At 50.3% G+C, this 25,489-nt stretch overlaps 1 protein-coding gene across 1 annotated transcript; it reads left to right on the top strand.

The window, feature by feature from the left end:
* Window positions 1–5,645: 5,645 nt before the first annotated feature.
* Window positions 5,646–8,900, top strand: LOC144671650 (uncharacterized). Its single transcript, XM_078533654.1, has 2 exons — window positions 5,646–6,301; window positions 7,467–8,900. Exons 1-2 carry the CDS (start codon window positions 6,261–6,263, stop codon window positions 8,110–8,112), a joined length of 687 nt encoding a protein of 228 aa, XP_078389780.1. The 5' UTR covers window positions 5,646–6,260; the 3' UTR covers window positions 8,113–8,900.
* Window positions 8,901–25,489: the final 16,589 nt, after the last annotated feature.

The raw sequence follows: 25,489 nt of genomic DNA on the forward strand, positions 1-25,489 counted from the left end.
CACTGAGTAACCCTTCCTGGTTCTGCCGGGGCTCCTATATAAAGGGGACTAGCCTGGGCATATCCACTTCACCGAGACACAGAGATCCAGATAAAGCCACAAAGCCCACAGCGGCAGAGGAGAGCGAGGGTAACGGGACTGCTTGTGGTTTTCAACAGGCTCTGAGTAATTCCCCAGTGTTTAATTGCGGGGTTGAATGTGACTCTTTTGGATATTATTTAATTTGCCTTTCTCCTCCCCGCAGTTTCACCACAGAGAGAAATCATGAAGGCATTCGTTGCTGTCCTCACTGTGCTCCTGATTGTGGGTAAGTGGTTGTGCTTTTTAATCCCCCACCCCTACAACACGGTGCTCTCTGTATGAAATAAATTATCCAGTCGCGCCCATGAGGGCAGCTTCTGTCCTTGAGTTGCTTCAGGTCCTGTTACCAAACACCTTAAATTGAGGCTGCGTTAGTTGCTGTGCAGTGAAGTAACTGAGTGCACGGCTGTTAAAAAGCAACCGGGGGGAGATTTCTAGCCCACCTCTCCTCGCTCATTGTGTACCCACAACTTCGTAAACACTTGCTGCATGTTGACAAGGTCCCTGGCTCGCTGCGCACTAAAGAGATCGTAAACGCGCTGGGAAGATTTCCCTGGCTCTCTGCGCACTAAAGAGATCGTAAACGCGCTGGGAAGATTTCCCTGGCTCTCTGCGCACTAACAGGATCGTAAACGCGCTGGGAAGATTTCCCTGGCTCTCTGCGCACTAATGGGATCGTAAATGCACTGGGAAGATTTCCCTGGCTCGCTGCGCACTAACGGGATCATAAACGCGCTGGGAAGATTTCCCTGGCTCTCTGCGCACTAACAGGATCGTAAACGCGCTGGGAAGATTTCCCTGGCTCTCTGCGCACTAATGGGATCGTAAATGCACTGGGAAGATTTCCCTGGCTCGCTGCGCACTAACAGGATTGTAAACGCGCTGGGAAGATTTCCCTAGCTCGCTGCGCACTAAAGAGATCGTAAACGCGCTGGGAAGATTTCCCTGTCTCGCTGCACACTAAAGAGATCGTAAATGCGCTGGGAAGATTTCCCTGGCTCTCTGCGCACTAACAGGATCGTAAACGCGCTGGGAAGATTTCCCTGGCTCTCTGCGCACTAACGGGATCGTAAACGCGCTGGGAAGATTTCCCTGGCTCTCTGCGCACTAACGGGATCGTAAACGCGCTGGGAAGATTTCCCTGGCTCGCTGCGTGTTAACGGGATCGTAAACGCGCTGGGAAGATCTCTCTCACTCGCTGCGCACTAATGGGATCGTACTGCCTTCTGTGGGCAGTTGTTGAACTCCCCATCGCTGGTGATGGGCGTGGGAGGGAGGGAGGGATGTTTATGTGTCTCTACCGCGCCCGCTCCGCAGCCATTACTCTCCATAGACAGCGGGGCACCTGCTGAGCTTGTGGCGGAGTTAAGTCGGAGCAGCGAGGGTGAAATTGCCAGGAAATTCTCAGCCATGACCTCGATTCTGGTCAATCAGGCATAACATTACAAATACCACACTGTATTGTGACTGTTAGCCGAGAGGTTGAATTCCTCTTCCTCTGGACTCAGGACTCCCTGCTCAGTGCCGCCTACAATAACAGGCATGGAATTTGGGATCGATACAGGGATGATTTGCTCCTCCCCACATTAACACCTCCAGTGATGGCTGAAATCTACCCTCCCCCCACCCACCACCCCATCTCCTTGCACATTTCACTGTTAATCCAACAACCACCTGCATTTAGATGACACCCTTAACATGGTCAAGAATTTCAAGATGCTTCATTGACACGAATTTGACCCCGAGGCACATAAGGGGATATTAGGGACAGGCGACCAAAAGCTCGGTCAGACAGAGAGGTTCTAGGGAGCGTTTTAAAGGAGAAAAGAGAGGGAGCGAGAGAGAGAGGGAGAAAGAGGCGGAGAGGTTTAGGGAAGGAATTCCAGAGCTTAGGGCCCCCAGGCAGTTGAAGGCGCGGCCGCCAATGGTGGAGCGATGGGAATTGGGGGATGGTCAAGAGGCTGGAATGGGAGGAGTGCAGAGATCTCGGAGGATTGTAGGGGCTGGAGGAGGTTACAGAGATAGGGAGGGTTGTAGGGGCTGGAGGAGGTTACAGAGATAGGGAGGGTTGTAGGGGCTGGAGGAGGTTACAGAGACAGGGAGGGTTGTAGGGGCTGGAGGTGGTTACAGAGATAGGGAGAGTAGTAGAGGCTGGAGAAGGTTACAGAGGTAGGGAGGGGTGTAGGGGCTGGAGGAGGTTACAGAGATTGGGAGGGTTGTAGAGGCTGGAGGAGGTTACAGAGATAGGGGGAGTTGTAGGGGCTGGAGGAGGTTACAGAGATGGGGAGTGTTGTAGGGGCTGGAGGAGGTTACAGAGATAGGGAGGGTTGTAGGGGCTGGAGGAGGTTACAGAGATAGGGAGGGTTGTAGGGACTGGAGGAGGTTACAGAGATAGGGAGTGTTGTAGGGGTTGGAGGAGGTTACAGAGATAGGGAAGGTTGTAGGGGCTGGAGGAGGTTACAGAGAGAGGGAGGGTTGTAGGAGCTGGAGGAGGTTACAGAGATAGGGAGTAGGTGAGGAGAGATTTGAACACAATGATGAGAATGTTAAAATCCAGGCATTGCTTGACTGGGTGCTAACAGTCAGCACAGGGGTGATGGGTGAACGGGGGCTCGGTAAGCATTAGGATATGGGGAAGCAGAGAGCTGGATGCATTAAATATTGTGAAGTTAGTAGCACAGCCTGCCGAGGATTTTGAGGTAACTCCTGGGCAGAAGTGAAGTGAACATTCCAGGCACAATGTATGCAGTTCTTGCATTGAGAAAATCTAAGCAGGTATTTACAATGCTCAAGATCCCTGATATAGGAGATAAGAGATGAAAGACAGTGGAATGAATCCCATTGAAAAGATCTAGGACAGAGGCTGCTTTCTGTGGGAGTGTCACTCACTTGCCCAGACAACATTCCCCTCCCCCGATTCCCATCGCTCCACCATTGGCGGCCGTGCCTTCAGCTGCCTGGGGCCCTGAGCTCTGAAACTCCCCCCTCTGCACTTCTCTCTCTCTCTCCTTTAAAACACTCCTATAAACCGACATCTTTGACCAACTTATACCGAATATCTCCTTATGTGGCTCGGGGTCAAATTTGGTTTGATCATTGCTCCTGTGAAGCTTCTCGGGACACTTTACCATGTTAAAGGCGCTATACAGATTTAAATTGTTATTGTTGAATTTTGAAAAAATCCCACACTTGGTATTTTAATCTAACCTGTCCAGTTTGCGGCTCTGCAACTCACGGCTTCTTTCTCCCTCCCCTTTCACCTATTTTTATTCCTTGACAATATATTTGGCCTTGTGTTGCCCACACACGCTCCCGTCATTCCAAACTCAAGCACAGGCTTTGGGCCTAACCCGCTGCCTCTGCTTCTCAATGAACCCTCCTGGCTCCTGGTTAACTCTCCCCGGCCTCTAACATTGGTTTTACTGTGATTTGGCAAAACCCAGGGTCTGAATACAAAGCCCAGGTCACCTGCCCCTCTTCATCCTCCCCCAGAACGCACCTTCCAGTCTCCCCCCGCTGCCTGTTTCATCCTCCCTGTCTCCCCTGCTCCCTCACAGCAGTCTCCCCGCCCCTCTCGGTATACCCTCCCCACTCCCTCCAGTCAACACCGCTTTTCCCCTACCCATCCCGGTCTCCCCTCCCTCCATCCCTCCACCCTTCCCAGACTCACCACTCCTTGTCTCACCCTTGCTTTCTCCCCCTCCCCCTCCATGTCACCCCCACCGCTCCCTGTCTCTACCACTCCTCTCCACTCAAACACCCTCCTGTCTCCCCTCTCCCGAACCTCTTTTTCTCCCTCCTCCAGCCTCCTACACCCATCCCTATCAAGCCTCACCCGGCACTCCCACTTCCCCATTTTCTAGCTCCCATTCCCCTCCCGATCTCTCCAACCATTCCCAATCTCCCATCCCCCATCCTCCGGTCTCCCCTCCCCATCCCTGCCAACCCTCTCCACTCCAAGTCTTTCCTCCTCCTCCCACCTCTCCTCTCCACCATTCTCCAAACCCCCAACCCTTCCCTATCCCAATGCACTTACCCCACCCCTACCCACCCAGATTCCAGTCCAAAGGACCCTCCCCCACCCTACCGTTCCCCCAAAAGTACCTCCACCCCCAACCCCAGGATTGCTGCCCATAGACTCAACTCCCACCTGCAATATCACCAGGTCTCTGGCACCTCCCTGTCTCCCTCAGACCAGCTCCCACACACTCAACCTCCCTCACTCTGCCCCTCATTCCCCACCTCCTTCAGTCTCCCCCTCCTTCAGTCTCCCCTTCCCTTAGTCTGCGCCTCCCTCTGTCTTCCCTCCCGCAGCCTCCTCCCTACCTCACTTTCCTCTTCCTCATCCTTCCCCCTCCCTCACTCTCCCTCTCCCTCAGCCTCTACATGCCCTCAGACACCCCCCTCTCCCAGTATTCCCTACCGGTCCCCAGTTTTTACACAGCGAGTTGTTGTGATCTGGAAGGCGCTGCCTGAAAGGGCGGTGGAAGCAGATTCAATAGGAACTTTCAAAAGGGGGAATTGGAGAAATACTTGAAGGGGGAAAATTTGCAGGGATGTGGGGAGAGGGCAGTAAAGGGGAGTACGAATAATTGGATTGCTCTTTCAAAGATTTCACGATTGGCGGAATGGCCTCGTTCTGTGCTCTGTGATTCTATGACCTTATCTGTTCCACTATCACCTCCCGTTGCTCACTGACTAACACTGGCTCCCAGCTTGGCAATGTCCCGGTTTTAAAACTCTCATCTTTGTTTTCAAATCCCTCCATGGACTCACCCCCTCCCTATCTCTGTAACCTCCTCCAGCCCCTACAACCCTCCCTATCTCTGCAACTTCCTCCAGCCCCTACAACCCTCCCTATCTCTGTAACCTCCTCCAGCCCCTACAACCCTCCCTATCTCTGTAACCTCCTCCAGCCCCTACAACCCTCCCTATCTCTGCAACTTCCTCCAGCCCCTACAACCCTCCCTATCTCTGTAACCTCCTCCAGCCCCTACAACCCTCCCTATCTCTGCAACTTCCTCCAGCCCCTACAACCCTCCCTATCTCTGTAACCTCCTCCAGCCCCTACAACCCTCCCTATCTCTGCAACTTCCTCCAGCCCCTACAACCCTCCCTTTCTCTGTAACCTCCTCCAGCCCCTACAACCCTCCCTATCTCTGACCTCCTCCAGCCCCTACAACCCTCTCTTTCTCTGTAACCTCCTCCAGCCCCTACAACCCTCCCTATCCCTGTAACCTCCTCCAGTCCCTACAACCCTCCCTTTCTCTGTAACCTCCTCCAGCCCCTACAACCCTCCCTTTCTCTGTAACCTCCTCCAGCCCCTACAACCCTCCGAGATCTCTGCGCTCCTCCAATTCCGGCCTCTTGAGCATCCTCCGATTCCCATCGCTCCACCATTGGCGGCCGTGCCTTCAGCTGCCTGGGGGGCCCTGAGCTCTGGAATTCCCTCCCTAAACCTCTCCGCCCTGTCCCCCCTACTCTTCTCTCTCTCCTCCTTTAAGACACTCCATAAAAGCTCCCTCTTTGACTGAGCTGTTGGTCACTTGCCCCTTGATATCTCCTGACCTGGCCCGGAGTCAAATGTGCACTCGTGTGAAGTGCATCAGGACAATTAACGACATTAGCGGTGCTATATAAATGCAATTGTTGCTGCCTCCTCATTGTTTTCCGTTCATTGTGACTCACCCTCCCTGAGATGTGTCCGTCCACAAAAGCCCCCTCCCCATTTGCCAGCGATGGCCATTTAAGCGCTGGAGACCGGGTGATGATCGCCAATGGTGACTCATGGGCTAGGCTTTGTTGGTCAGAAGTCTCCACAGGGCCAACAGCAAAGTCTCCCCCCCTTTGTCCACGGTGGTGCCCCCATGAGCATTACGATCACATTGCACCCTTGTGGGGGTGGGGGTGGGGGGGGTGCCGCTCATCGGTAGGCCTGAGGTCACTGGCGATGGCACAGGGAGGGGTCACCTCCGTGGGTATCTGCAGGCGGGAAAGCCCTCCCCTCACACCTCCCGCCGACGGGCGCCCACTCGCTTAACCTGCCTCTGTTCCCCGTTCCCTCAGGCTCTCAGGCCACCTCCTCGCTGGAGCAGGCCTCACCCAGGACAAAATGGGAGGCGGCCATCGAGAAGTTTTGGACATTCAGCACCGAGCTGGCCCAGTCGACACAGGGCTTCATGAAGCAAATCCGAAGCGCCGATCTGGACAAGCGACTCGAGTGAGTACATATCGCGCACGGTCGACAGGGCTGGACCCACGGCCTCGTGGGGAGGCGCTGTGGCCGGGCGACAGGCGGGCGCCAAGAGAAAGACTTGCATTTCCCCGGGGCCTTACACCACCTCAGGCCGTTCCAAACTGCTTCACAGCCAATGAGGTGCTTTGACTGAAGTGAAGCTGTTGTTGTTATGGGCGAAACATGGCAACCAATTTGTGCACAGCAAGCTCCCGCATTCAGCAATGGCCCAGCTTATCCCTTTTATTAATAATCGTGGTTGAGGGATAAATATTGGCCCCAAGGCACTGGGGAGAACTTCCACCTGGTCTTCTTCCAAGTAGTGGCTGTGACGTGTTTTACCTGACAGGGCAGAAGTAACCTCAGTTTAATGTCTCATCCAAATGATGGCACATCCAGCCGTGTAGCGCTCCCTCAGTACTGACCCAGCGACAGTGCGGCACTCCCTCAGTACAGACCTTCCAACAGTGCAGCACTCCCTCAGTACTGACCCAGCGACAGTGCAGCACTCCCTCAGTACTGACCCAGCGACAGTGCAGCACTCCCTCAGTACTGACCCAGCGACAGTGCGGCACTCCCTCAGTACTGACCCTCTGACAGTGCAGCACTCCCTCAGTACTGACCCTCTGACAGTGCAGCACTCCCTCAGTACTGACCCTCTAACAGTGCAGCACTCCCTCAGTACTGACCCTCTAACAGTGCCGCACTCCCTCAGTACTGACCCTCTAACAGTGCAGCACTCCCTCAGTACTGACCCTCTAACAGTGCCGCACTCCCTCAGTACTGACTCTCCGACAGTGCCGCACTCCCTCAGTACTGACCCTCCCACAGTGCAGCACTCCCTCAGTATTGACCCAGCGACAGTGCAGCACTCCCTCAGTACTGACCCTCTGACAGTGCAGCGTTCCCTCAGTACTGACCCTCCGACAGTGCAGCACTCCCTCAGTACTGACCCTCTGACAGTGCAGCACTCTCTCAGTACTGACCCTCTGACAGTGCAGCACTCCCTCAGTACTGACACTCCGAATCTGCCTGTTCGCCCTGGTTGAATTCTGGATTGGTCTTTGCTGTGAGGCGCCTTGGGAGATATTTTTCGCCTGACCGAATGAACGGTGTTTACCAACGAGTTTGTCTCTCCACCCCTTCCCAGGAACCTGATCTCGGACTGTTTGACCGAGCTGAACAAATCCACGTCCGGCCTGCAATCCCAACTGGGACCCTACGCTGACCGCTTCAGCTCGGACATGGACGAAGTCAGGGAGCGTCTCAACCGTGACCTCGCCTCGATGCGTTCCATGCTGGTGACCTATAACGAGGAAGTCAACCTGATGGTCAAGCAGAACGTGGACGATGTGCATCGGACCCTGGCCCTCTACCTGCGCAAGTACCGCAAGCGGCTGAACCGGGACCAGGCCACGATCAGGAGCAAGTTCCACGAGTACTCCGAAATGCTCCAGAACAAGAGGGAGCGCACGCTGAGCCAGCTCCATGCCCTGGCCGCACCCTTTGCCACCTCGATGGGAGAAAAGGTCCAAGAGCACTTCCAGGACATCCAGGAGTCCCTGGCCCAGAAGGCGGAGGAGGTGAGGTCCAAGGCTGAGGCGCTGCAGGAGCACCTCGCGGATAACACCGAGGACCTCCGAGCCTCCCTCCGCCAAAAGATGGAAGAACTCGGCACCTGGTTCGAGGCCGAGGCCCAGCAGATCTCGCAGCGTTTCAGTGACCTCCTCGATTACCTCCAGCGGCAAGTGGGCGAGAGCGCTGAGGCTACTCAGCAAGAGCCCGCCGAACCTTAAACCTTTAACCTCTCACCTCTCCCTCAGCCACTGAGTGACAATCCCAGCATCCTCGTCTTCCCTTTCATCCCCCCTCCCCCGCTTAGACTACGCTCATGGTTTTCCCAGTGCAGTGCCCGGTGGGAATACACATAGCTCTCCCTGTTCAGACACACTTGTTTGCACCCTTCAATGGTCACACTTGTATTGAATTGATAAGCATGTGGTCTCGCCAAGGTTTAAGCTTAGAGTCTTTTGGTTGTGGGTTCCCGCTGATGAATATTTACAGCCTGATCATTCCACTTTAAGACAAATGCAGATACAAGCTTAGAACAAAAGTATTGAGCCACCCCTGAGGGGAGGGACAATCTCCCTCGCTCGTTCCGTGTTAACAACACCATAACCACAACAAGCTGTTTTCCCTTGCTCGCTCTGAGTTAACAGCAATGTAAATCCAACGGGGAGATTTCCCCCTCACTTATTTTCAGTGATTTCTGGTTGAATGTGTTTACGATGTTGTTACTATGAGTAACTGAGTACTATGAGTATATGCTGTCTTCTGTGCAGGTCTCTCCTCAGTATTAACAGAGCAAGGACTGAACAGAGTAGATGGGCTATGCTCTCCATTCTCGAACCCTTCACTTTAAGATCAAATTGATTAACTGGGGTGAATTTATCTTGTTCTGGGTGCTTCCTATTTATCAATTTGCTGAAACCTTGCTGTAACATTGCTGCTTAGGTGATAGCGGGACCACAATATTGTTTATGCTCACTTAACTAACTCAATAAAGAATTCTTTTTGAATGCTGTTTGTTGCCAGTCCCCTGTTATTCACACATTGCACATTCTGAATAACTCACAATCCAGTCTCAGCCAGTGTCGCGATGCAGTGTCCACATCCCGAATAACCCAGCCAGTGTCTCGATGCAGCGTCCACATCCTGAATAACCCAGCCAGTGTCTCAATGCAGTGTCCACATTCTGAATAACTCAGCCAGTGTCGCGATGCAGTGTCCACATCCTGAATAACTCAGCCAGTGTCTCGATGCAGTGTCCACATCCTGAATAACCCAGCCAGTGTCTCGATGCAGTGTCCACATCCTGAATAACCCAGCCAGTGTCGCGATGCAGTGTCCACATCCTGAATAACCCAGCCAGTGTCTCGATGCAGTGCCCACATTCAGCGATCATAACATGATTGAATTTTACATTCATTTTGAGGGAGAGATGAGTGCATCTAAAACTAGTGTTTTAAACTTAGACAAGGGCAACTGTGAGGACATGAAAGCGGAGCTGGCTAATGTGAATTTGCCTAATGTGAAAGGATAGGTCAATAGAAGTTCTGTGGCAGACACTTAAAGGCATATTTCAGAATACACAGGGTATATATGAGAAAGAAAAATTCCAAGGGAATGGCCCACCATCTGTAGTTAACTAAAAAAGTTAAAGACAGTGTCAAACTTAAAGAAAAAGCATATAATTACGCAAAGACAGCTGGCTCATCAGAAGATGGGAAAGAATATAAAGAACAGCAAAGAATGACAATAAGATTAATAAGAGAAAAATTAGAGTGTGGGAGAAAGCTAGCTAGTAATATAAAGATGGATAGTAAGAGTTTCTATAGACATTTAAATTAGAAAAGAGTTAACAAAGCGAGAATTGGTCCTATAGAGAGTGAGTCTGGGGGATTGATGATGGAAAGTATGGAGACGGAGGATGAATTAACAGGTATTTTGCTTTGGTCTTCACTATAGAGGACACAAGTAATATCCCGGAAATAGCTGCAAATCAGGAAATGGGAAGGAGAGAGGAAGTCGGGAAAATTACAATCACCAAGGAAGTGGTATTGAGCAAACTGTTGGAGCTGCACGCTGACAAATCCCCAGGTCTGATGGACTTCACCCTAAGGTCTTGAAAGAAGTGGCTAGTGAGATAGGTGATGCACTGGTTTTAATTTTCCAAAATTCCCTAGATTCAGGGAAGGTTCCATTAGATTGGAAAATAGCAAATCTAACTCCATTATTCAAAAAGGGAGGGAGACAGGAAGCAGGAAACTATAGACCAGTTAGCCTAACATCTGCCATAGGGAAAATGTTAGAAGCTATTATTAAAGGTGTTATTGCAGGGCACTTAGAAAAATTCAAGGCAATTGGGCAGAGTCAACATGGTTTTGTAAAAAGGAAATCATGTTTAACCAATTTATTGGCGTTCTTTGAAGGAGTCACATGTGCTGTGGATAAGGACAGGTGGGTGTACTGCACTTAGATTTCCAGAAGACATTTGATAAAGTGCCACATCAAAGGTTATTGTGGAAGATAAAAGCTCATGGTTTAGGGGGTAACATATTGGCGTGGATAGAAGATTGGCTAACTAACAGGAAGCAGAGAGTTGACATAAATGGGTCTTTTCTGGTTGGCAGGATGTGACGAGTGGTGTGCGACAGGGATCAGTGCTGGGGCCTAAACGTTTTACAATTCATATAAATGACTTGGATGAAGGGATGGAAGGAATGGTAGCTAAATTTGCTGACAACATAAATATAAGTAGGAAAGTAAATTGTCAAGAGGGCGTAAGGAGGTTACAAAGTGACATGGATGGGTTAAGTGTTTGGGAAAAGATCTGGCAAATGGAGTATAATGTGGACAAATATGAAATCGTTCATTGTGGCAGGGAGAATAAAAAAGAAGCTTATTATCTAAATGGTGAGAGATCGCAGAGCTCTGAGATTCAGAGGGATCTGGGTGTCCTAGTGCTTGAATGACAAAAGGTTAGTTTGCAGATACAGCAGTAATTAGGAAGCTAATAGAATGTAATAATTTATTGTGAGGGGAATTGATTACAGAAGAAGAGAGGTTATGCTTCAGTTGTACAGGACACTGGTGAGACCACATCTGGGGCATTGCATACAGTACTGGTCTCCTTATTTAAAGAAAGATATAAATGCGTTAGAAACAGAAAAGGAGCACCTTCAGCACTGACCATCTGACAGTGCAGCAAACCCTCAGCACTGACCCTCTGACAGTGCAGCACTCCCTCAGTACTGACCCTCTGACAGTGCAGCACTCGCTCAGCACTGACCCTCTGTCAGTGCAGCACGCCCTCAGTACTGACCCTCCGACAGTGCAGCACTCCCTCAGTACTGACCCTCCGACAGTGCAGCACTCCCTCAGCACTGACCCTCTGACAGTGCAGCACTCCCTCAGTACTGACCCTCTGACAGTGCAGCACTCTCTCAGTACTGACCCTCTGACAGTGCTGGACTCGCTCATTACTGACCCTATGACAGTGCAGCACTCCCTCAGTACTGACCCTCTGACAGTGCAGCACACCCTCAGTACTGAACTTTTAACAGTGCTGGACTCACTCAGCACTGAATCTCCGACAGCGCAGCGCTCCCTCAGTACTGACCCTCTGACAGTGCTGCACTCCTTCAGTACTGACCCTCTGACAGTGCAGCGCTCCCTCAGTACTGACCCTCTGACAGTGCAGCACTCCTTCAGTACTGACCCTCTAACAGTACTGACCATGCGACAGTGCAGCACTCCCTCAGTCCTGACTCTCTGACAGTGCAGCGTTCCCTCAGTAATGAGCCTCTGATAGTGCAGCGCTCCCTCAGTACTGACCCTCTGACAGTGCTGCACTCCCTCAGTCCTTGCACTGCCAATGTTTACCTGGATTATAGTTGTCCATTTCAGGAGTGTGATTCGTTCACATGCCCGACTGTCTCACAGGTGAGGGTATCACCCTCTGGAACTTTTCAAAATGTTTAATGACCCTTGTCCACAATCTGACATGGGTGTTGGTGTTTCCTGCTCTGAGACCGGACTCTGGAGAATTTTACTTAACGGAGAGCGATGATTAAAGTTGAATGAAGCTCTCTGTGAACAGCAGTTCCTGACTCTCTGTGGTTGGGAAGCCTAGTGGAGGATTATTTCACACTGTCTGGGGTTAGGCGTTCCTCCCTTTGTACCTTCACATTCAATTGGAGATAATTATTATCACAAACTGAGTACATAGAGCAGGTTAGTGAAATCTGACCCATCAGCCTGGGCTGCTTAAAGCCTTCGCACTTACCAGGTAAGTGTTTCATGTGAATCTGAAACCTTTATTTGCTGAGATAGTTGATGAGTGAGAATGTTCTCGATTGGTCAAACAGCCCAAGACCTATGAAATCTGCCAGACCTGCTGAGTTTTTCCAGCTATTTCTGTTTCTGTTTTTGTTTTGGATTTCCAGCATCCGCAGTTCTTTGCTTTTATCAAGACCTATGAATCCTCAACTAAAACAAAAATACCTGGAAAAACTCATCAGGTCTGACAGCATCTGCGGAGAGGAAAACAGTTAACGTTTCGAGTCCATATGACTCTTCAACAGAACTAAGTAAAAATAGAAAAGAGGTGAAATATAAGCTGGTTTAAGGGGGGGTGGGACAGGTAGAGCTGGATAGAGGGCCAGTGATAGGAGCAGATAACCAAAAGATGTCATAGACAAAAGGACAAAGAGGTGTTGAAGGTGGTGATATTATCGAAGGAATGTGCCAATAGGTGACATTAATGGTAGAAATCAGAATAAGCAAGGTACAGATAGCCCTAGTGGGGTGGGGTGGGGTGAAGGAATCGAAATAGGCTAAAAGGTAGGGATAGAACAATGGATGGAAATACATTTAAAAATAATGGAAATAGGTGGGAAAAGAAAAATCTATATAAATTATTGGAAAAAAGGGGGATCAGAAAGGGGGTGGGGATGGAGGAGAGAGTTCATGATCTAAAATTGTTGAACTCAATATTCAGTCCGGAAGGCTGTAAAGTGCCTAGTCGGAAGATGAGGTGCTGTTCCTCCAGTTTGAGTTGAGCTTCACTGGAACAGTGCAGCAGGCCAAGGACGGACATGTGGGCATGAGAGCAGGGTGGAGTGTTGAAATGGCAAGCGACAGGGAAGTCTGGGTGATGCTTGCGGACAGACCGAAGGTGTTCTGCAAAGTGGTCACTCAGTCTGCGTTTGGTCTCTCCAATGTAGAGGAAACCGCATTGGGAGCAACGAATGCAGTAGACTAAATTGAGGGAAGTGCAAGTGAAATGCTGCTTCACTTGAAAGGAGTGTTTGGGCCCTTGGACAGTGAGGAGAGGGGAAGTAAAGGGGCAGGTGTTGCACCTTCTGCGGTTGCATGGGAAGGTGCCGTGGGAGGGGGTTGAGGTGTAGGGGGTGATGGAGGAGTGGAGCAGGGTGTCCCGGAGGGAACGATCCCTGTGGAATGCTGCCGGGGGGGTGAAGGGAAGATGTGTTTGGTGGTGGCATCATGTTGGAGTTGGCAGAAATGACGGAGGATGATCCTTTGAATGCGGAGGCTGGTGGGGTGATTAGTGATTGCAAGGGGGACCCTATCATGGTTCTGGGAGGGAGAGGAAGGTGTGAGGGCGGATGTGCGGGAGATGGGCCGGACACGGTTGAGGGCCCTGTCAACCAAAGTGGGTGGAAAACCTCGGTTAAAGAAGAAGGAGGACATGTCAGAGGAACTGTTTTTGAAAGTAGCATCATCAGAACAGATGCGACGGAGGTGAAGGAACTGAGAGAATGGGATGGAGTCCTTACAGGAAGCGGGGTGTGAGGAACTGTAGTCGAGGTAACTGTGGGAATCGGTAGGCTTGTAATGGATATTGGTGGACAGTCTATCACCAGAAACTGAGACAGAGAGGTCAAGGAAGGGCAGGGAAGTGTCAGAGATGGACCATGTGAAAATGATGGAGGGGTGGAAATTGGAAGCAAAATTAATAAATTTTTCAGGGTCCAGATGAGAGCATGAAGCAGCACCGAAGTAATCATTGATATACTGGAGAAAGAGTTGTGGGAGGGGGCCGGAGTAGGACTGGAACAAGGAATGTTCCACATACCCCATAAAGAGACAGGCATAGCTGGGGCCCATGCGGGTACCCATAGCCACACCTTTTATTTGGAGGAAGTGAGAGGAGTTTAAGGAGAAATTGTTCAGTGAGAGAACAAGTTCAGCCAGACGGAGGAGAGTAGTGGTGGATGGGGATTGTTCGGGCCTCTGTTCGAGGAAGAAGCTGAGAGCCATCAGACCATCCCGGTGGGGGATGGAGGTGTAGAGGGATCGGACGTCCATGGTGAAGAGGAGGCGGTTGGGGCCAGGGAACTGGAAATTGTTAATATGATGGAGGGTGTCGGAGGAATCACGGATGTAGGTGGGAAGGGACTGGACAAGGGGAGCGAGAATGGAGTCAAGATAGCAACAAATGAGTTCCGTGGGTCAGGAACAGGCTGACACGATCGGTCTGCCGGGACAGTCCTGTTTGTGGATTTTGGGTAGGAGGTAGAAGCGGGCCGTCCGAGGTTGGGAGACTATGAGGTTGGCAGCTGTGGAAGGAAGATCTCCAGAGGAGATGAGGTCAGTAACAGTCCTGGAAACAATGGCTTGATGTTCAGTGGTGGGGTCATGGTCCAGGGGGAGGTAGGAGGGAGTGTCTGTGAGTTGACGCTCAGCCTCTGCGAGGTAGAGGTCAGTGCGCCAGACAACAACAGCACCACCCTTGTCAGCAGGTTTGATGACAATGTAAGGGTTGGACCTGAGAGAACGGAGTGCAGCAAGTTCAGAGAGAGACAAGTTAGAGCGGGTGAGAGGAGCAGAGAAATTGAGACTTGTTGATAATGATCATTAATTTACAGACAGTAGGTGGCAGCCATGGTTTATTGTTGTCCATGTAACCGCTCACTGACTGAATTCACTTTGTTTTCTCTCTCCATTTCTCTTTCTGTTTCTCATTCCATTTTTCTATCTCCTTTTGTCTCTCTTCCTCTCCGTCTTCCTCTTTCTCTTCCTCTCTTCCCCTCTCCTTTCTCTCTTTATCTCTCTTTACCTCATACTGTCTTTCCATCTCTTTTGCTTTGTCTCTTTCTCGATCCCTCTCTTTTCCTCTTTACTTCTTTACCTCTATTTCTCTCTCCCTCTCCTTTTTTCTACCTCTCCCTGTCTTTGTCCCTTTCTACCTTTGTCTTTCTCTCTTTCTCTTCCCGTCTCTGTCTTTCTATCTCTCTTTCTCCCTCTTCTCTCCAACTTTCCCACTCACTCCCTTTCTTATTTTATTCTCTCTTGTTTCCTTTCATTCTTTCCTTTCTCTTTACCTTTCCCTCTCTCTTCGCTCTCTCTCAGCTCGTTCCTTCTCTCGCTCAGTACCGCCCCCCCCAGTCCGAAGCGGGTGACACACAAGGACAAGCGGGGTTGCTTTCCGACACCCCTGCTTCGCCGATCTCCCTCTTTCTGCAGAAACCTCTGGGTGATGGGGTGACAGTGGTGCAGTGGTGATGTCACTGGGCCAGTAATCCAGAGGCCCAGGCTCACGCTCTGGGGACAGGGGTTCAAATCCCACCAGGGCAACCGGTGGAATTTAAATTCAATGAATAAATCAGGAATTGAAAACCAGTCTCAGTGACAGAGACCCTGAAACTATCATCGATTGTTGTACAAACCCATCTGGGTCACTAATGCCCCTTTAGGGAAGGAAATCTGCCCTCCTTACCCGTTCTGGCCTACACGTGACTCCAGGCCCACAGCGATTGTTGCGGGAGCTGCGCTGATCCAGGCAAGTGGGGAGTATCCCATCACACTCCTGACTTGTGCCTTGTAGATGGTGGACAGGCTTTGGGGAGTCAGGAGGTGAGTTACTCCCCGCAGGATTCCCAGCCTCTGACCTGACTGAAGAGAAAAGAAGTGCTGGAGCATTTCATCATCAAACATCTCCGTATTGTGTGAATTTGTTTTTATTTCGGAGTGATTTGACGCTGAGAGTCTGTTCCCACTTCCCCTCCCACTTCTGTTTTCCCAGCCGGAGAGTCCAAATCTAGGGTGAGGGGTCGGGGGTCACAGTCTCAGGATAAGGGGTCGGCCATTTTGGATTGAGATGAGGAGAAATGTCTTCACTCGGAGGGTTGTGAACCTTTGGAATTCTCTACCCCAGAGAGCTGTGGACGCTCCGTCATTGAGTTTACTCAAGACTCAGGTCGATAGATGTTTGGGCACAAGGGGATAGGGCGGGAAAGTGGAGTTGTGGTAGAAGATCAACCATGTTGGTATTGAATGGGGGAGCAGGTACGAGGGGCTGAATGGCCTCCTTCAGCTCCTATTTCTTATATTCTTATGCTTTTATGTCCAGATCAACAGCAGCTGAACACCATCAGAGATGAAATTCCGAGTCTATGGAATCTCCATGCTCCTTCTCACCGTCTTGGTTGTCACAGGTTAGTTTCCAAAGGTAAAAGACCGAAAGACAGGGAACCTTCATCAGCAACTTTCACGTAATGTTCCTCACTATTAATGACCATCAAATGGTAGGAATTACTGCTGGGAATAACTGAGGAAGGACTGAGAGAGAGAGAGAGAGAGAGCACGATTGAGAAAGAGAGAGGGGGTGTGGAGAGGTTTAGGGAGGGAATTCCAGATCTCAGGGTCCCAGGCAGCTGAAGGCACTGCCGTCAATGGTGGAGCGATGGAAATCAGGGGATTGTCAAGAGGCGGGAAATGGAGGAGCGCAGAGATCTCGGAGTGTTCAAGGGGCTGGAGGAGTTCACAGAGAAAGGAAGGGTTGTAGTGGCTCAAGGAGCTTACAGGGATAGGGAGGGTTGTAGGTGCTGGAGGAGTTTACAGAGATAGGGAGGGTTGTAGGTGCTGGAGGAGGTTACAGAGTCAGGAGTGTTGTAGGGGCTCGAGGAGGATACAGAGATAGGGAGAGTTGTTGGGGCTGGAGGATCTTACAGAGATAGGGAGGGTAATAGGGCCTGGAGGAGTTTACAGAGATAGGGTGTATTGTAGGCACTGGAGGAGGGTACAGAAGTCGGGATGGTTGTAGGGGCTGGAGGGTTTTACAGAGTTATGGAGGGTAGTAGGGGCTGGATGAGGGTACAGATATAGGGAGGGTAGTAGGGATGGTGTAGGGTACCGAGATACGGAGGATTGTAGGGGCTGGAGGAGGTTACAGAGATAGGGAAGGGTGTTGGTGCTGGAGGAGGTTACAGTGATAGGGAGGGTAGTAGACGGTGTTGGAGGTTACAGAGATAGGGAGTGTTGTAGGGGCCGGAGGAGGTTACAGTGATAGGGAGCGTTGTAGGGGCTGGAGGATGTTACAGAGATATGGAGGGTTGTAGGGGCTGGAGGAGGTTACAGAGATGGGGAGTGTTGTAGGGGCTGGAGGAGGTTACAGAGATAGGGAGTGTTGTTGGGGCTGGAGGAGGTTACAGAGATGGGGAGTGTTGTAGGGGCTGTAGGACGTTACAGAGATAGGGAGGGTTGTAGGGGCTGGAGGAGGTTAAAGAGATGGGGAGTGTTGTAGGGGCTGGAGGAGGTTACAGAGATAGGGAGGGTTGTTGGGGCTGGAGGAGGTTACAGAGATGTGGAGTGTTGTAGGGGCTGGAGGAGGTTACAGAGATAGGGGGGTTGTAGGGGCTGGAGGAGGTTACAGAGATGGGGAGTGTTGTAGGGGCTGGAGGAGGTTACAGAGATAGGGAGTGTTGTAGGGGCTGGAGGAGGTTACAGAGATAGAGAGTGTTGTAGGGGCTGGAGGAGGTTACAGAGATGGGGAGTGTTGTAGGGGCTGGAGGAGGTTACAGAGATAGGGAGGGTTGTAGGGGCTGGAGGAGGTTACGGAGATAGGGAGTGTTGTAGGGGCTGGAGGAGGTTACAGAGATAGGGAGTGTTGTAGGGGCTGGAGGAGGTCACAGGGATGGGGAGTGGCAGAAGCCACAGGGTGATTTGAAAATAAGAATGTAAGAATTTTAAAATCGAGGTGCTGTAGGAGTGGGAGCCAATGTCGTTCAGGGGGTAACAGAGTGTGATGGGCTCAGGGGGATCTGGGAGCCCTGGTACATGAAGCAAAACGTTAGTATTGCGGGACAGCAAGTGATTAGGAAGCCAATGGAACGATGGTGTTTACTGCACGGGGAATAAAGTATTAAAGTCGGGAGGTTTTTCTACAGTTTGACAGGGCCTTAGTTTGACCACAATTGGAGGACTGAATTGTGATCTGCTTAAGAAAGGACATAATTGCATTAGGAATTCAGAGAAGGTTCACTTGAGTGATTCCTGGGATGAGGGAGTTATCCTATGAGGAAAGGTTGGAGAGGCTGGGCCTGTATCCATTGGAGTTTAGAAGAATGAGAGGTGATCTTATTGAAACATATAAGATCCTGAGGGGACCTGACAGGCTGGATGCTGAGAGGCTGCCTCCCCTTGACTCCTTCCTTAAATCAGGAGACCAAAACTGTAAATAGTACTCAAGGCGTGGTCTCACCAACACCCTGTAGAACTGAAACAAAACATCCTACTTTTATATCCCATTCCCCTTGCAATAAACAACAACATTTCATTTACCTTCCCAATCACCTGCTGTACCTGCAGACTAACATTCTGTCATTCATACACCAGGACACCCAGATCCCTCTGTACCTCAGAGTTCTGCAATCTCTCTCTATTTCAATAATTTGCTGTTTTTCTACTCTTCCAGCCAAAGTGGACACTTTCACATTTTCCCACGCTGTCCTCCATCTGCTAAATGTTTTACCCACCCACTTACCCTGTCTGTATCCCTTAGCAGACTCCTTCGGTCCTCTTCAAAATTTACATTCCTCACAATCTTTGTGTCATCAGCAAATTTAGCAATGATACATTTGGTCCCTTCATCCAGATTCTTGTTATAAATTGTAAGTAGCTGAGGCCCCAGCACTGATCCCTGAGGCACTCCACTCCTCACACCCTGTCATCCCGAAAAAGACTCATTTATGCCTACTCTCTGTTTCCTGTTAGCTAACCAATCCTCTATCCATGTTAATATATTACCCCCCCTACACCATGAGCCCTTACATTGTGCAATAGCCTTTGATGTGGCACGTTATCAAATGCTTCTGGGAATCTAAGTACAACACATCCACAGGTTCCCCTTTATACAAATTGCTAGTTATGTCCCCAAAGAACTCTAATAAATTAGCCAAATATGATTTTCCTTTCACAAAACCATGTTGACTCTGCCTGATTGGATTGAGGTTTTGACTCCACGCACAATCTCTTGTCACAGGCTCCGTGACAAATGTCCTCCTCACTCTGAGGGACTGCTAGACAGATAGAGAGAGAGAGAGAGAGAGAGAAAGAGAAGTATAGACAAAGCTCTGGTTACACCTCCCTCTGGAGTAACTGTGTTCTGTTTTGGGCACCGCACCTCAGGAAGGAGAGATTGGCCTTAGAGGGGGTGCAGCACAGATCCACCAAAATGATACCCGGGGTTGAAAGAGTTAAATTCCAAGGACAGGTCGCACATCCTAGGCTTGTATTGCCTTGAGTCTATAAGATTAAGGGGTGGCCTAATCAAGGGGTTTAAGGTGATTAAAGGATTCAATAGGATCGATAGAGAGAAAATGTTTTCTCTGGTGGGGGTGAGTCCTGAACAAAAGGACAGAGCCTTCAAATTGGAGCCAGGCCGTTCATGGGATGATGTCAGGAAGCACTTCTTCACACAAAGGGGAGGGGAAACCTGGAACTCACTCCCCGCCTCCACAAAAGTTGTCGAGGCTGGGAGGGGGTCAGTTGAACATTTCAAAACTGAGATTGATGGAGTTTTGTTGGGTGAGGGGGATTCAGGGTTAGGGAGCTGAGCCGGGTAGATGGAGTTAAGTTACAGATCAACCACGATCTAATCGAATGGTGGAGCAGGTTTGAGGGGTTGGGTGTAACAGGCTCTTGTTACAGGAATGGGATAATTGCAGGATCTCACAGTGTGAAATGGAACGATTACAGGAAGCTGATGGTGTAGTTAGCTGGACTGTTACAGAGGCTGACTGACTGTGTGTGTGTGTGTGTGTGTGTGTTCCTGCAGAAACTGTCTCCAACCATCAAGAATCAGAGAGTGAGGGCCCTTCTCCTGAGGATGATGCTACACTGATCTTCTTGGAGAAGATGGCAGAGAATGGGAAGAGATTAGCAGATCAGGCGATGGGCACAGTACTGGAGTTACTGACCGACAGCAACAAGTAGAAGATTAAACACGTCGCCAAGTAAGGACAATGGCCAACAGAAGCCTACATTTATATAGCACCTTTAACAGGTGGATGGGAGAGTGTGAGGGACACACAGACTCAACAGATCTTAGATAGACAAGCAGAGAGCTTAGAATGGAGATGGGCCCTTTCTCTCTCTCCCCCCCCTGTCTCACACTCTCTCTTCCACTGACACTCACTCTCAAACCCTCTCTCTCCCTTTCGCATTCTCCCTCTCTCCCCCCTCACTGTCTCTCTAATTTATCCTCCTCTCTCTCCCTGTCTCTTTTTCTCTCTCTCTCTCTCCTGCTTTCATTGTTTTTCAGTTGTCTTTTTCACCTCCTCTCTCTCACACTCCCTCTCTCCCCTGCTCTGTCTCTGTCTCTCCTGCTCACACAAACTTACACACTGTCTCTCACACTCTAAGTCTCTCTCCCTCTCATACTGACTCTCTCGCCCTCCATCTCTCACTCTACAGAGTCTATTTATTATGAGTTTTTTGGAACTACAGCAAAAGGAACTCATGGTTGAAATTACAACAAAGTCCCTTGACAAAAGCAGGGCAATTTCTCCAGAAAATACAGTGAGTGGAGGATAGTTGCACAACACAAAATGTGTCTAAAATAATTTGCCGGTCACTGGCAGTGATAGAGATTCCAAGTGTGATTGACAAGGGAATTAACCAATGATCTCCATTCTGGGTTGAGCTGTAGTTTCCTGAAACACACCTCTAAAATAGTTTACAGGTGTGATTTGCAACAATGTGCTAACCAGCTTCTTGTTCCTTTAATTCAGGGACCTATGGAATAAAGCAGCAAAAACCCTCAAAGATGTGCTCGAGGGATGAACCAGTGCAAGGACCTGCCTGAGAATTGCCAGCCCCTCACCTTTGACCCTGCAAAGCCTGGCAATGCATAATCACGTTTAGCAGGGAACCACAAAATTACACCAGGCGCTAGAACACCCACCCATGTGACTTTCAACCACAACATCCCAAGTGAATGCACGGACACCTCTGTTCAAAATGGCGGGGTTATATATTTTATATGTTTAATTTGCCTCAGAGCTATGCAGAGATGACACCACTTTCACAGTGATCAACAAGCTTACTGACAAGAGTTTGAAAATATCTCTGCAATCACAGAATGTCTCCGCTCGTGCTTACAGCTCAGCTTCTAGTAGCTTCTGTGACGTCTGTTTGCTTCCCTGTGAGTTCACACCAGCTTAATCAGCCAATCACAGTGAGCGGAGGTCAGTTACCAGACTCACAAAATCAAACACAGAAGAAATGGACACTACAGGTGGACAAAGGAAGTTTTTATGGGGAGCTATTAACCCTCAAAGCTTTCAACGAGTTTAGTCCTCTCCCATCGCACAGCAAGAGGCCACATGTTATTCTGGTTGGCCTGTAACTTCTAGGCTCCCTTCTGTTCTGTAATGTAAGCTCGCCCCACATACAGATGGAATGGTAGCTTCCTGATGCCTCACGTGCTGGAGAAGGTGCGATACTTCTCATCTGTACCAGTCTGAAATTCAGCTCTGAATACGTGTCACTGACACATTGGCTGAATCTTTAAATAAAATCTATTTGACGCAAACCAATGTGACTCGAATATACTTGTAGGTGAATGGCATGTTAGGAACCTTCTCCAGCCTCCAACAGCCGTCCTTATCTCTGTAACCTCCTCCAGCCTCGACAATCCTCCCTATCTCTGTAATCTCCTCCAGCCCCTTCAACTCTCCCTATTTCTGTAACTTCCTCCATCTCCGACAGCCCTCCCTATTTCTGTAACCTCCTCCAGCCACTACAACCCTCCCTATCTCTGTAACCTCCTCCAACCCCTACAACCCTCTCTATCTCTGTAACCTCCTCCATCCCCGACAGCCCTCCCTATCTCTGTAACCTCCTCTAGCCCCTACAACACTCCCTATCTCTGTAAACTCCTGCAGCCCCTATAACCCTCCATATCTCTGTCACCTACTCCAGTCCCCATAAGCCTCCCTATCTCTACAAATTCCTCCAGCCCCTACAACCCTCCTATCTCTGTAACCTCCGCCAGCTTCTACAACCCTCCCTATCTCTGTAAACTCCTCCAGCACCTACAACCCTCCCTATCTCTGTAACCTCCTCCAGCCCCTACAACCCTCCCTATCTCTGTAAACTCCTCCAGCACCTACAACCCTCCCTATCTCTATAACCTCCTCCAGCCTCTACAACCCTCCCTACCTCTGTAACCTGCTCCCTTGTTCTGGACTCCCCCCTCCCCCCACACCCCTCCCCATCCCCCCACAGGAAATAGTTTCTCTCCATCATCCCCATAGAATCCTTCAACCATCTTAAACTCCCCGAAGAGATCACCCGTTAATCTTCGATAATCCAATGAATACAAGCCCAGTCTTCCCCACGTTATTTCCCAATCTCACTTTAGAAATATCTCACTGTTAATCTCAGTGAAAAAGCCATTGCAACATATCCACCATGACACTCCCTCTTCATTTTAAATTAAAGATCATTAACCCAACCCACCAGCAGTTTCATAAAAACACTCGATGTTGCCACAGGGCATCTCCTGTCTGCAGTGCACACCCGCTGATTCACAACATTCCTGGGTTCAGGTCCCAGAACAACATTCTGGACAACTCATCCAGACCAACTCCTGCCGTGCCAGTGCTGAGGGAGTGCAGCACTGTCAGAGGGTCAGTACTGAGGGAGTGCTGCACTGTCAGAGGGTCAGTACTGAGGGAGCGCTGCACTGTCGGAGGGTCAGTACTGAGGGAGTGCTGCACTGTCAGAGGGTCAGTACTGAGGGAGTGCTGCACTGTCGGAGGGTCAGTACTGAGGGAGTGCTGCACTGTCAGAGGGTCAGTACTGAGGGAGTGCTGCACTGTCAGAGGGTCAGTACTGAGGGAGCGCTGCACTGTCAGAGGGTCAGTACTGAGGGAGCGCTGCACTGTCAGAGGGTCAGTACTGAGGGAGTGCTGCACTGTCGGAGGGTCAGTACTGAGGGAGTGCTGCACTGTCAGAGGGTCAGTACTGAGGGAGTGCTGCACTGTCGGAGGGTCAGTACTGAGGGAGTGCTGCACTGTCAGAGGGTCAGTACTGAGGGAGTGCTGCACTGTCGGAGGGTCAGTACTGAGGGAGTGCTGCACTGTCAGAGGGTCAGTACTGAGGGAGCGGTGCCCTGTTTGAGGGTCAGTACTGAGGGAGTGCAGCACTGTCAGAGGGTCAGTACTGAGGGAGTGCTGCACTGTCGGAGGGTCAGTACTGAGGGAGTGCTGCCCTGTCGGAGGGTCAGTACTGAGGGAGCGCTGGCCTGTCGGAGGGTCAGTACTGAGGGAGTGCTGCACTGTCGGAGGGTCAGTACTGAGGGAGTCCTTCACTGTCGGAGTTGCAGTCTTTTGGGAGGACATGTTAAATTAACGCTCCATGTGCGTTCTCAGGTGGGTGTAAATGATCTCATGGCCCCCCCTTTGGAAGAAGAGCAGGGGGGGTTTCTCCCTGGTTCCCTGGGGCCAATGTTTATCCCTCAAACAACATCACTAAACAAAGAGATAATTTGGCTCCTTGGAGTTTGCTGTGCACATGAACTGAAGTCCCTCGTCCCTGGGACCATTTGAGTAAATCTCCCCCTCACCCTCCCCAAGGCCTCGACTTCCTTCCTAAAGTGCGGGGCCCAGAATTGGACCCAATCCTCCAGCTGAGGTCTGAGCAGTGATTTGCAAGGATTTATCGATAACTTCCTTCCTTTTCTGCTCTAAGGCCCAGGATTGCGACTGGCCTTTTAGCAGCATTGCCCTCTCTCTGTCAGATTGATGTAAACACACACCCACTCTTCTCTCTGTTTCTGCTCCCTCTTTTTTTAAAATTACATTTAACTTGTCTCCGACATGTCCCACTTCACACTTCCCTGTGTTAAACTGTATGCGCCCTGTGCCTGCCCATCTCACCAGTGCATCTGTCTCCTCCTCGCACTCTCTCCCACATTATCTGCTCCATTTCTGGGGTTCATGTCATCTGCAAACTTTGAAATTGTGACCTGTGTCCCTAATTCTAAGGGGTCGTGGGTGTGAAGCGGGCTCTATCCTGGAGACCTTAGCTCCAGACACTGGAACTCCACGCTCCTCCCTCCTGCCAAGCAGATGCTGTGTAGTGTGGGGAAACCCACAGGGCGTTTAGTCAGACTCGAGCTGCATTGGAATCGCTCCAATTAAAGAAACAATTACTACGTCAGACTGTGATTCACTGAGCACCGTCAACCTGAATAAAAAGAGGGAACTGCTTCATAGACACTCAGTAAAGACAGGATTCCTCAAAGTGTTCACCTCTGCTCCTGGTAAGTGTCCTTTGGACGGTGTTAAGGGGGCCGCAGGTTATTCCAATTCTCCAGCTATTTTTCCTAATTTGAAAGGATTGGCACTTCACAACGTGCTCCCCTCTTCCACTCTCCGTAAACTGGGGATCATCCAAAACTCTGCCCCCTGCAAGTGTCCCACCTGTTCCAAATCCCATTCACCCATCACCCATCATCCCTCACCCCGTGTTACTCACTGAACTCGATTGACTCCTGGTCCAACAACACCTAGATTGTAAAATGTTCATTCTTGCCTTCTAATCCCCGTCTGTAACCTCCTCCAGCCCCTATAACTCTCCCTATCTCTGCAACCTCCTCCAGCCCCTATAACCCTCCCTATCTCTGTAACCTCCTCCAGCCCCGACAACCCTCCCTATCTCTGTAACCTCCTCCAGCCCCTATAACCCTCCCTATCTCTGTAACCTCCTCCAGGCCCTACAAGCATTTAAGGTCTCTGCGCTCCTCCAATTCTAGCCTCTTGGACATGCCCCGATTCCCATCGCACCACCATTGGCGGCCTTGCTTTCAGCTGCCTGGGGCCCTAAGCTCTGGAATTCCCTCCCTAAACCTTTCCGACATTCTCTCTCTCTCTCCCTCTCCTCCTTTAAGACTTTCCTTTAAAACCTCTCTCTCTGACAGAGCTTTTGGTCACCTGTCCGTAATATCTCCTTATGTGTCTCGCTATCACATTTAGGTGATAATCACCCATATGAAGCATCTTGGGGTGTTTTATTCTGTTAGAGGCGCTATATAAATGAATGGAATTTATTTGGTCAATGGTTAAAAATAACCCTCTTTTTGATGTCTGTATAATTTGGTTTATAAGACATGGGATTGTAACCCGGAAATCTCAGCATCAGATTCTCTGTCTTCCTCAGTTAAGGTTGCGACCCTGTCCCCTGACTTACTGCACCTCTGACAGTGCAGCACCCCCTCAGTAACTGCACTGGAAGCTCAGCTTCGAATGTGGGCTCAAGTCCCTGGAGTGTGTCTCTCACCCACAAGCTCCTGCCTCAGAA

The sequence above is a fragment of the Cetorhinus maximus genome, chromosome 33, assembly GCF_964194155.1.
Source record: "Cetorhinus maximus chromosome 33, sCetMax3.hap1.1, whole genome shotgun sequence".
Taxonomy (NCBI): Eukaryota; Metazoa; Chordata; class Chondrichthyes; order Lamniformes; family Cetorhinidae; genus Cetorhinus; species Cetorhinus maximus.